Source organism: Saccopteryx leptura, chromosome 3 (genome assembly GCF_036850995.1).
Source record: "Saccopteryx leptura isolate mSacLep1 chromosome 3, mSacLep1_pri_phased_curated, whole genome shotgun sequence".
NCBI classification, from domain to species: Eukaryota; Metazoa; Chordata; class Mammalia; order Chiroptera; family Emballonuridae; genus Saccopteryx; species Saccopteryx leptura.
In genome coordinates, this window is record NC_089505.1 from 102,940,840 (window position 1) to 102,952,923 (window position 12,084).

Below are 12,084 nucleotides of genomic sequence, written 5' to 3' on the forward strand. Positions count from 1 at the left end.
CTTTAGAATTTAACCCCAAGGAATAGCTCTCTCTCTGTGGGTAGTGATAAATGGTCAACATTGCCAGCAAAAAGTCTTATATCTACTGTTGACATTCTTGTCTGGAGAGCCACACCTTTTATTTTATTTTATTTTATTTTATTTTATTTTATTTTATTTTATTTTATTTTATTTACTTTTTAAGTGAATGGAGGGGAGATAGTGAGACAGACTTACACATGTGTTTGGATTGAGATCCACCTGGCAACCCCCATCTGGGGCCCATGCTTGAATCAACCTAGCTATTTTTAGCTCCTGAGACTGATGCACTTGGACCAACTGAACCAGTTGAGCCACTGGCTCAGGAGGGGAAGGGGAAGGGAAAGGCAGAGAAGCAGATGGTAGCTTCTCTTGTGTGCTCTGACTGGGAATTGAACCTGGAACATCTATATGCCAGGCCAACACTCTATCCACTGAGCCAACTAGCGAGGGCCCAATCTTTGTTTTTTTTTGCTTTCAGATGACTTGTGTGCAGTTGGGCAGTCTCTCGCACCCAGCTTCCCCTGTGTGAGAGTTCCATAGCCCTTTCACCATGAGGCAGGCTTACCTGGTTTGTCAATGCCTGGCCTTCACAGTTTTTTGTTTTTCTTTTTTTAGGAGTTATCTCAAGATTCATTTGGGTCTCAGGCATCCTCAACCCCCTCAATGACCTCCAGTAAGGGAGGGCAAGAAGATATGAACCTGAGTCTTCAGTCAAGACCTTCAAGCTTGCCTGTGAGTATGCCTGCAACCCTCTAAAAGAGAGGAAAGCAAAGAAAACTGGTTTCTGGTTGGTTGGATGATTTGATGGTATTAAACTAAGTGAACAATGAGCTATTTCAGGTTCAGAATTCTGAATAAGAATTTATGGACTGACCTTGTAGTGTCTGTTTTGACTTCTGCCTAGGGAATAGGTTTGTGATCTCTGTTTAGAGTGTTTTGGTTTTGGTTTTAAATCTTGGCCTCTTAGAAATGGACCGTGTGAGAGACAGAAAAGATGAAGATGTTGGGAGCCTATCTGCTCCCCATCAAAGTTTAGAGAAGTTTAAATTTTTTGGTGTTTATTTTATATTTTTTAATTTTTTACTTTTGAGGGCTTAAATTTCAGGTTTTTGTCTTAGCATGTAGCTAAGAGGTAGGATTTGGGATGCGTGCAGCATGAATTGTCACATTGACCACAGGAAGAATAAAAGCAGTTTTTCTGGTGTTTTGTGTGAATAGGTGCTTTTGTCTAGTAGAATGCTTGGTGCCCAGATGGTCGATTACTGTTTATGGAATGGACTGACTATATCTTGAGAAAGGCAGTATAGTCTGCTGGTTAAGAGCATTTGACTCTGCCACTGACTCCAGCCTTGAGCAAGCCTGTCCATGTTCTAGTTTTCACATCTGTGAACTGAATCTAAAAGTACCCTCTTGATGGGGGTGGTTATTAACGTTTAAGAGGTTAATAAGGAGAAAGTGGTGATACATTGTAGACATTCCATAGATGTCAGCTATTATCATCATCCCAGAAGGACTATCCTTTTTTTTCTTTTTCTTTTTTTTTACAGAGACAGAGAGAGGGACAGATAGACAGGAACAGAGAGAGATGAGAAGCATCAATCATTAGTTTTTCGTTGCAACACCTTAGTTGTTCATTGATTGCTTTCTCATATGTGCCATGACCGTGGGCTACAGCAGACTGATAACCCCTTGCTCAAGCCAGAGACCTTGGGTTCAAGCTGGCGACCTGGGGATCTCAAACCTGGGTCCTCCGCATCCCAGTCCGACGCTCTTATTCACTGTGCCACCACCTGGTCAGGCAGGGACTATCTTTGATACTGGAAAGGCAGTTTGCATTAACCAGAGTAAGCTGGTTTTGGGAATATTTATCAATTTAACCCTAGCCTTAGCTTTGCTATTACATGTGGTCATATCACTCAAGTTCTGAAAATTAATCTCAGGAATGAAATGGGCTGCTCTGAAATCAATAACACAGTAGGTCGCAAACCCTCCATTACAAATTCTGTTTAGGAAATGGAAATTTAGCCACACAGGCCCAGACAGGAGTTTTAAAATTTTTATTTTACTTAGTATTGAAGCCTATCGCTTCAGTTATTCTGATTTGGGGAAAAAATTGTTTCTGGATTTTTAAGTAATAGGTAGGAGGCAGAAACTCTGCATCATGAAGCCTCCTCTGGTTTTCCCTGTATATTTCTGAGCCATAACCTTAGTGTAGGACAAAGGCTGTGGAGTCCATTAGCACTTCTTCTGGCTTCTCAGGCCAGGATGTAGAGCCACTGTCAGATGGGACTTCTGAGGCTGTTGTCTCTTCTACTGAGGATTTGAGGGGGGAAGGCAATTCTTCTTTGTTCCTTTCTCATTAATGTCTGTTGTAATTCTTGTCTGCATTCTGAACTTCACGGGAGTGTGCTTTTCAGCCTGATTTATCAGACATGTGTAACCACCCCTTCAACTATGGTTTGTGTCTAAATCTGGGTGAGGTGCTATTGTGGCAAGAACACAGACTGGTGGATTTTTGCCAGTGCTGTAAGTTACTCCCCATCAGAAAGTTTTTGCTTGTTCCTACTGACCTTTTAACAAAAGTGCATTTGGTATTTTTTAGTCCCAAGAAGCCTACCATATAAACACATTGCATGTTTTCAAGGTCTGAGAGCCTTGTCCTATGCAGCCAAGAGCTTCTGATTTGGCCTATTGAAGTGAAAGTGCTGGCAGCTTTTTTTGTTGTTGTTCTTCAAGATTTTATTGATTGATTTTAGAGAAAGTAGAGAGATGGGGGGGGAGGCAGGAAGCATCAACTTTTAGTTGCTTCTTGTATGTGCCTTGACCAGACAAGCCCAGGATTTCGAACTGGCAACCTCAGCATTCCAAGTCGACACTTTATCCACTGCACCACCACAGATCAGGTGTTTTTTTGTTTTAATTTATTGATTTTAGAGAGAGGAAGGAAGGGAGAGAGACAGACAGACAGACAGACAGAAACATTGATCTGTTTCTGTATGTGCCTTGACTGAGGATCCAGCATGCAACCTTGGTGTTTTAGGATGACGCTCTAACCAATTGCGCTATCCAGCCAGGGCTGGCAGCCTCTTGGGCCCAAGGGAGGGTTATTCTTGGGCAGCCAATCACAAGGAGCATTCCCAGATTCAGGCTTCTACTATAGATTCATCCAAATGGGTCATTTACTCTGTGGTAGAAGCTCCATGTGGGAGGTGAGCTGGCTGGGTTATTGGCATCTTATTTGTTGAATTGCTTTTTATCCCTCTGCTACTTGGAACAAGAAACAAAAGGTGGTTTTTCTTTGAAATTTTGGTTTGATGCCAGATTTTCCTAGCCAGGCTGGGAAACAGCCATATCTGAAAAAAGAAGTTGAGATTCCCTACAAAGGATCCTCTCCTTTCTTTTTTTTTTTCTCTTTCTTTTTTTTTTATGAGAGATAGGGAGGGACAGACAAACAGGACAGGAAGGGAGAGATGAGAAGCATCAACTCAATAGTTGTGGCACCTTAGTTGTTTAATGATTCTTTTCTTATATGTGCCTTGACCAGGGGGCTCCAGCCAAGTCAGTGACCCCTTGCTCAAGCCAGCAACCTTGGAGTCATGTCTATGATCCCATGCTCAAGCCAGTGAGCCCACATTCAAGTCAGCAACCTCGAGGTTTTGAACCTGGGTCCTCAGCTTCCCAGGCTGATGCTCTATCCACTTTGCCACCGCCTGGTCCGGCCTCCTTCCTAAGCAGCTGTGTTAAGGGATTCTGATGGTTTACCGATGATATATTCCTTTACTCAAACAGCTATTCATGTTTGGCTCCAGAGAAGATGCGAGGCTGACTGGAGTTGCAGCCCCTTCACTTTCCATATCACTCTCTTCACTCACTCATTCACTTTACTGCTTAGCCCTAAAGACATTGTGATTTGGACTTTTGATTTAAAGACACAGTATGATTTTTAATCTTGATTATTAAAAAAACAATATTTTGAGGCGTTTTTGCTTAGCTCTTAATGCCAAACGATTTAACCACAGTTATCCTGATTATGTTATTCCTCTATTTATAAAACCTCTCAATTATTTTTCATTAATTGTGAAATGATACCCCAAGTCCTTACTATTGTCTAGGCTGTGTCCCCTGCCCCCACTCTATTTTCTGATTCAGTAGGTCTAATGGGAGGCCTGAGAATTTGCATTTCTAACATTTTCTTCCATAGTGCTGATTCTACTTGTCCAGGGATGGCACTTTAAGTACCTCTAAAGTGTGTCCCTTTTTTGCTCTCTACCTTCCTCTCAGCTTTCTCTCAGTTTTTGTAAGACCCTGTGTTTTTCTTTTCTGTTTTAGATCCTTTTCTTGACCTCATACACTTTTCCTTCTAATTACTCCAGTTCATATTTCAGCCTGCAACTTCAAGATCATTTCCTTGAAAAACTCCTTCTTACTCAAGCTTCAAAACTCAGTTTAGCCTGACCTGTGGTGGCACAGTGGATAAAGCGTCGACCTGGAAATGCTGAGGTCGCCGGTTCGAAACCCTGGGCTTGTCTGGTCAAGGCACATATGGGAGTTGATGCTTCCAGCTCCTCCCCCCTTCTCTCTCTCCTCTCTAAAAAATAAATAAATAAAGTAAAAAAAAATTAAAAAAAAAATTAAAAAAAAAAAACTCAGTTTAAATAATTTTCTATGGTGCCTTCACTAACTAAAGGCAGTTTCTATTTTTGTTTTTATTTTATTTTAGCGACACAGAGAGAGAGAGATGGACAGATAGGGACAGACAGAGAGAAAGGGAGAGAGATGCGAAGCATCAGTTCTTCCTGGTGGCACCTTAGTTGTTCATTGATTGCTTTCTCCTATGTGCCTTGACCAGGAGGCTACAGTACAGTGAGTGATCCCTTGCTCAAGCCAGCGACCACTGGGTCATGTCTATGATCCCACACTCAAGCTAGCAACCCTGTGCTCAAGCTGGTGAGCTTATATTCCAGCCGGAGGAGCCCACGCTCAAGCCAGTGACCTCAGAGTTTCGAGCCTGGATCCTCTGAGCCCAGTCTAACACTCTTATTTTTTGTGCCACTGCCTGGTCAGGCAGCAGTTTTTATTTTTTATTTCCTTTTCTTTTAAATGTTTATTTATTGATTTTAGGGAGAGAGAGAGACAGGAACATCAATCTGTTTCTATGTATGCCCTGGCTGGGGATCCACCCGACAACCTCCACACTTTGGGACAATGTTCTATACCCAACTGAGCTATCTGGCCAGGGCCAGTTTTTATTTCTTTAAAAACTGCAATATTTAAAACATAAAGTGTAAAGAGTAATTTGGAGCCTGAGTATTATTCATCTGTAGAAACTAAACTTTGTTAACATAGTTGTAAAAGCACCTTATATAGCCCTCTGGGATCACTTCCCCACCCTTACACACAGAGAAGCATCATATTGTATTTGAGGTTTCTTTGCTCCATTTTGCCAAAAGCATTTTGCTGATACCTCTACTTACTTGGATCCCTTCCACTAGATAGTAAGTAAGCTCCTGGAAGGCAGGAACTGTATTATTGACCTCTGTGCCCCCAATGCCTATCATGTGACTCTCAAGACTGGTGGTTGCATGTTAGAGTTACCTGGGGAGTGAACAATTTTTTTTTTTTTAAACAGAGACAGAGAGAGGGATAAACAGGGACAGACAGACAGAACGGAGAAAATGAGAAGCATCAGTCATTAGTTTATTTGTTGCGTGTTGCAACACATTAATTCAGGGGTCCCCAAACTACGGCCGGTGGGCCCCCTGAGGCCATTTATCCGCCCCCCGCCGCACTTCCGGAAGGGGCACCTCTTTCATTGGTGGTCAGTGAGAGGAGCATAGTTCCCATTGAAGTACTGGTCAGTTTGTTGATTTAAATTTACTTGTTCTTTATTTTAAATATTGTATTTGTTCCCGCTTTGTTATTTTACTTTAAAATAAGTTATGTGCAATGTGCATAGGGATTTGTTCATAGTTTGTTTGTTTTTTGTTTTGTTTTTGTATATATATATATATTTTTTTTTTCTTAAGCTGGAAGTGGGGAGAAACAGTCAGACAGACTCCCACATGCGCCCGACCGGGATCCACCCAGCATGCCCACCAGGAGGTGATGCTCTGCCCCTCCGGGACGTCGCTCTGCTGCGACCAGAGCCACTCCAGCGCCTGGGGCAGAGGCCAAGGAGCCATCCCCAGCGCCCGGGCCATCTTTGCTCCAATGGAGCCTTGGCTGTGGGAGGGGAAGAAAGAGACAGAGAGGGAGGGGGGGTGGAGAAGCAAATGGGCGCTTCTCCTGTGTGCCCTGGCCGGGAATTGAACCCGGGTCCCTCGCACGCCAGGCCGACGCTCTACCGCTGAGCCAACCGGCCAGGGCCCATAGTTTTTTTTTTATAGTCCGGTCCTCCAACGGTCTGAGGGACAGTGAACTGGCCCCCTGTAAAAACTTTGAGGACCCCTGCATTAGTTGTTCATTGACTGCTTTCTCATATGTGCCTTGACCGTGGGCCTTCAGCAGACCGAGTAACCCCTTGCTCGAGCCAGTGACCTTGGGTCCAAGGTGGTGAGCTTTTGCTCAAACCAGATGAGCCTGCACTCAAGCCGCACTCAAGCTGGCGACCTCGAGGTCTCAAACCTGGGTCCTCCGCATCCCAATCCGACTCTAACCACTGTGCCACTGCCTGGTCAGGCGAGTGAGCAATTTTTAAAATCAAAAACCAGGGTTCATAGAGTTCCGATTTGTTTGACTTGGGGTGATGCTTGGGCTTTGATGTGGTTAGAGTCTGTCCTGGGTAATTCTGATTTGCAGCTCTGGTAGAGATCCACTAGTTCAAACCATAATAGACTATCTTAGAACCAGTGTTTCTTGTTAGTGCTTATCTCAGGTGTAATTTCAGTAACTTATTTAATGTAAGCCCATTGAGGGCTGAGTTGCTCTGTCTTGCTCATTGCTTTCATAGTACCTGACATATAGTAGTCTCCAACTCATTGAATGAAGGAACCTGAGAACAGTTTCCATTTACATTGCTCATCTAGAAAGTATATCTGAGGGTGACAGCTCGACCATGTTTACTGGATTGTTGGTATCACAGACTGTGATGGGATGGCCCAAACTCTATTATAGAAGATGGATTAATTTATTTGTGACTTCCTGGCAATGGCATAGGAAGAATCTGGGGTTAGGGTTTGTAACTTGTCTTTTGAAACAGCTCCCACTTCCCCTCGGGTGAGTGCCTCTCCCGAGATTTCTTTTCATTGTATGTATTTTCAGGCAGAATCTTTAAGGGACTCTGAAAATTGGTGTCTGACTTTTTATTATAGTCATTTTTTGAGAATGACTTGGAGTTGTATCAATTTTTTTTTTTTGACAGAGACAGTGAGAGAGTCAGAAAGGGATAGACAGGGACAGACAGACAGGAACGGAGAGAGATGAGAAGCATTAATCGTTAGTTTTTCACTGCGCATTACAACACCTTAGTTGTTCATTGATTGCTTTCTCATATGTGCCTTGACCACGGGCCTTCAGCAGACTGAGTAACCCCTTGCTTGAGCCAGCGACCTTGGGTTCAAGCTGGTGGGATTTTGCTTAAACCAGATGAGCCTGCGCTGAAGCTAGTGACCTCGGGGTCTCGAACCTGGGTCCTCTGCATCCCAGTCCGACGCTCTATCCACTGCGCCACCGCCTGGTCAGGCTGAGTTGCATCTTTAAAAGCTTCTATTTAAGTGACTTGTCAAAGTGTATGTAGCTTCCCTAGAATAATGAATGCCACATTTTTCTGAGGCACACTTGTAAATTTACATTTTAGTGGGTTTTTTTGTTTTTGTGACAGAGACAGACAGAGGGACAGATAGGGACAGACAGGAAGGGAGAGAGATGAGAAGCATCAATTCTTTGTTGATGCACCTTAGTTGTTCATTGATTGCTCTCTCATATGTGCCTTGACGGAGGTGGGGAGGGGCTACAGCAGACAGAGTAACCCCTTGCTTGAGCTAATGACCTTGGGCTCAAGCTGGTGAGCTTTGCTCAAACCAGATGAGCCCGCACTCAAGCTGGCAACCTTGGGATTTTGAACCTGGGTCCTCTGTGTCCCAGTCCAACGCTCTGTCCACTGCACCACTGCCTGGTCAGGCTACATTTTATTCTTAATTACACCTGGGATAGGGTTTCCATTTAGTGATAGGAAATGGATATAGAATTGAAAGCACTGATCTGGAAAGGTTAAATAGATTAGTGCTTCTTCAACATTAGCCTGCATTAAGAATCATCTGGAGCCCTGTCCAGTTAGCTTGGTTGGTTGGAGTATCATCCTGATACACCAAGGTTGTGGGCTTGATCCCTGGTTAGGGCACATACAAGAATCAGTGAATGCAGCCTGACCTGTGGTGGCGCAGTGGATAAAGCGTCAACCTGGAAATGCTGAGGTCACCGGTTCGAAACCCTGGGCTTGCCTGGTCAAGGCACATATGGGAGTTGATGCTTCCAGCTCCTCCCCCCTTCTCTCTCTCCCTGTCCTCTCTGAAATGAATTTAAAAAAAAAAAATCAGTGAATGCAAAAATAAGTGAAACAACAAATTGATCTTGTTTTCTCTCTCTCCCCTTCCTGTTTCTTAAATCAATAAAAATAAATTTGAAATAAAAAGAGCCTGACCTGTAGTGAGGCAGTGGATAAAGCATCAAACTGGAATGCTGAGGTTGCTGGTTCAAAACCCTGAGCTTGCCCGGTCAAGGCATATACTAGAAGCAACTACTATTAGTTGATGCTTCCTGCTCCTCCCCCCCTTCCCTTCCCTCTCTAAAATCAGTAATTTTTAATTTTAAATAAAAAGAATTATCTGGAGGTAAATTAAAACATAGAATACTGCTCTCTACACAGAAAGACCCTTTCTCAGTAGGTGTGGGAGGGGACCCAAGAACCAGGTGGTGCTGAAGTTGCATATAGCATATTTGAGTAACAGTGACTTTAGGTAGTCTTTTGAAAAGGGAAGGAAAAAATTGCTAGACTAGGAAGCCAGTGGTAACTTGAATAGTAACGATGATTGATACTGTAGATTGACTTAATTTTTTCTTACTTTTTGAGAAGCAGGGGGAAGGCAGGCACGCAGGCAGACTACCACATGCACCCGGCTGGGATCCACCCAGCATGCCCACCAGGGAGCGATGCTCTGCCCATCTGGGCCTTTGCTCCACTTCAGTCCGAGCCATTCTGGCGCCTGAGGCGGAGAGGCCATGGAGCCATCCTCAGCACCCGGGCCAACTTTGCTCCAGTGGAGCCTTGGCTGCAGGAGAAGGAGAGAGAGAGAAAGGAGATAGGGAAGGGTGGAGAAGCAGAGGGGCGCTTCTCCTGTGTGCCTTGGCCGGGAATTGAACCCGGGACTTACACATGCCAGGCTGATGCTCTACTACTGAGCCAACCAGCCAGGGCCTGACTTTAAAATTTTTTAAAATTTATTTATTGATTTTTAGAGAGAGGAAGGGGGAGAAGCAGACATCGATTTTGTTGTTCCACTTCTTGATGTACTCATTGGTCGACTCTTGTATGTGCCCTGTTTGGAGAGCAAACCTACAACATTGGCATATCAGGACAACGCTCTAACCAGCTGAGCTACCGTGCCAGAGCTGTGGTTTGACTCTTAATGTTTTGGAGGGAAGGCTATCTGTTGAAAATGGTGAAAGGAAGGGCTCCATTCATCTGTGGCCTTATTGCAGTTTATTCCTGGGTTAAGACAGCCCTTGTCCTGCCAGCACGACCCTGGGAGTACTCCACTCTGGTACCCATCACTGACTGGGTCCCTTCCACAAATTGGTCACCAAATCCTAGTTTACCTCATAAATGGCTTTCAAATCTGGTTTTCCCTGTCCTTCCCCACTTCCTTTTTTTTAGGCCCCTGTTATCCCTTACCTAGTGTCTTGCCACAGCCTCCTGACAGTTGGTTCTTTTCCTTCCAAGTCGCTCCTCAGCATAATCACCAGAATGATCATTTAAAAAACAAAAACCAAACTTAGCCCTGACTGGGAAGCTCAGTTGGTTAGAGTGTCGTTCCACTATGCCAAGGTTGTGGGTTCAGTCCCTGGTCAGGGATCATATATGAATCAACTAATGAATGCATAAATAAGTGGAACAACAAGTTAATGTTTCTCTCTCCCCTCCCCTCCTCTCCCCATCTCACCCCTTCTCTCCCCTTATCTCCCCCTCTCTCCCTTTCTCTCCCCCATCTTTCCCTCTCTCCTCCCTTCTCTCCTTCTCTCCCCCCTCTCTTTTCCTCCCTTCCCTTGACCCCTCCCTTCCCCTCTCTCTAAAATCAATTTTTTTAAAAATCAAACCTGGCCCTGGCCTATTTACTCAGTGGTAGAGCGTCAGTCAGCCTGGCATGTGGGTGTCCCAGGTTCAATTCCTAGTCAGGGCACACAAGAGAAGTGACCATCTACTTCTCCACCCCTCCCCCCACCCTTCCCTCTCTCTCTTCCTCTCCCCAGCCATGACTCAAGTGCAGGGGTCCCCAAACTACGGCCCCCTGAGGCCATTTATCCAGCCCCTGCCACACTTCTGGAAGGGACACCTCTTTCATTGGTGGTCAGTGAGAGGAGCATAGTTCCCATTGAAATACTAGTCAGTTTGTTGATTTAAATTTACTTGTCCTTTATTTTAAATATTGTATTTGTTCCCATTTTGTTTTTTTACTTTAAAATAAGATATGTTTAGTGTGCATAGGGATTTGTTCATAGTTTTTTTTATAGTCTGGCCCTCCAACAGTCTGAGGGACAGTGAACTGGCCCCCTGTGTAAAAAGTTTGGGGACCCCTGCTCAAGTGGTTCGAGCGATTTACCCTCAGGCGCTAAAGATGGCTCCATGGGCTCCATAGCCTCTAGGTCAGGTGCTAAAAATGGCTCAGTCCCCCAGATGGGCAGAGCATCGTCCCCTAGTGGGCTTTGCCAGGTGGATCCTGGTCACAGTGCGTGTGGGAGTCTGTCTCTCTGCCTCCCCTCCTCTCACTAAAATAAATGTTAGTTAGTTAGTTAATTAATTAGTTAATTAAAAACCCTGGCAAGTAAAACCTTACTGCTTTAAAACCTCTGACTACTGCCTGACCAGTGGTGGCGCAGTGGGTAGAGCATCGGCCTAGGTCACTGGGATCCCAGGTTCAAAACCCAAAGGTTACAGGCTTGAGCACGGGATCAAAAGCATGATCCCGGGGTCACTGGCCTTGGCTTGAGCCTCCCAGTCAAGGCACTTGTGAGAAGCAATCAATGAACAACAAAAGTGATGCAACTATAAGTTGATGATTCTCATCTCTCCCTTCCTATCTCTCTTTCTTTCTCTTCCTCTCTCTCTCTCTCACTTAAAAGTAAATAAATAATTAAAACCTGGCTACCTGTTAACCTGAGTGTGACAAAGTTCTTTGTAATCTGGAGGATGTTTTAAAATAGATAAATTACTTGTTATTGAAGTAAAACTTGATGCTGTTTGCTGTGGGTATTATATAGAAGACAGGTGAACAGGCCCTGGCCAGTTTGCTCAGTGGTAGAGCCTTGGCCCAGTGTGTGGAAGTCCCAGGTTCGATTCCCAGTGAGGGCACACAGGAGAAGCACCCATCTGCTTCTCTCCCCTCCCCCCTCTCTTTTCTCTCTCTCTCTTCTCCTCACGCAGCCAGGGCTCCATTGGAGCAAAGTTGGCCCTGGGCGCTGAGAATGGCTCTATGGCCTCCACCTCAGGTTCTAGAATGGCTCTGGCAGAGACAGAACGACGCACCAGATGGGCAGAGCATCGCCCCCTGGTGGGCACGCCAGGTGGATCCTGGTCGGGCGCATGCAGAAGTCTATCTAACTGCCTTCCCACTTCTAACTTCAGAAAAATAAAAAAAATTTTTTAAAAGACAGGTGCACATTAGATAAGGGTTGAATTTTGATGACTTCTAAGGGAACCTGAACTTTTAAGTCTGTACTTTTTTTTAAATTATTTTTTTAATTTATTTTATTTTATTTTATTTTTTTACAGAGACAGAGAGTCAGAGTGGGGGATAGACAGGGACAGACAGACAGGAGCGGAGAGATGAGAAGCATCAATTATTAGTTTTT

General features: G+C 44.5%; 1 protein-coding gene across 2 annotated transcripts in view; it reads left to right on the plus strand.

Moving 5' to 3' along the window:
- ARID1A (AT-rich interaction domain 1A) overlaps positions 1-12,084 on the plus strand; it is an 87,235-nt gene that overhangs the window by 34,850 nt on the left and 40,301 nt on the right. For both annotated transcript variants that reach the window (XM_066375547.1, XM_066375548.1), the window contains exon 4: positions 637-753. In XM_066375547.1, the coding sequence (XP_066231644.1) occupies positions 637-753 (117 nt within the window). The remainder of the gene's footprint in view (positions 1-636; positions 754-12,084) is intronic.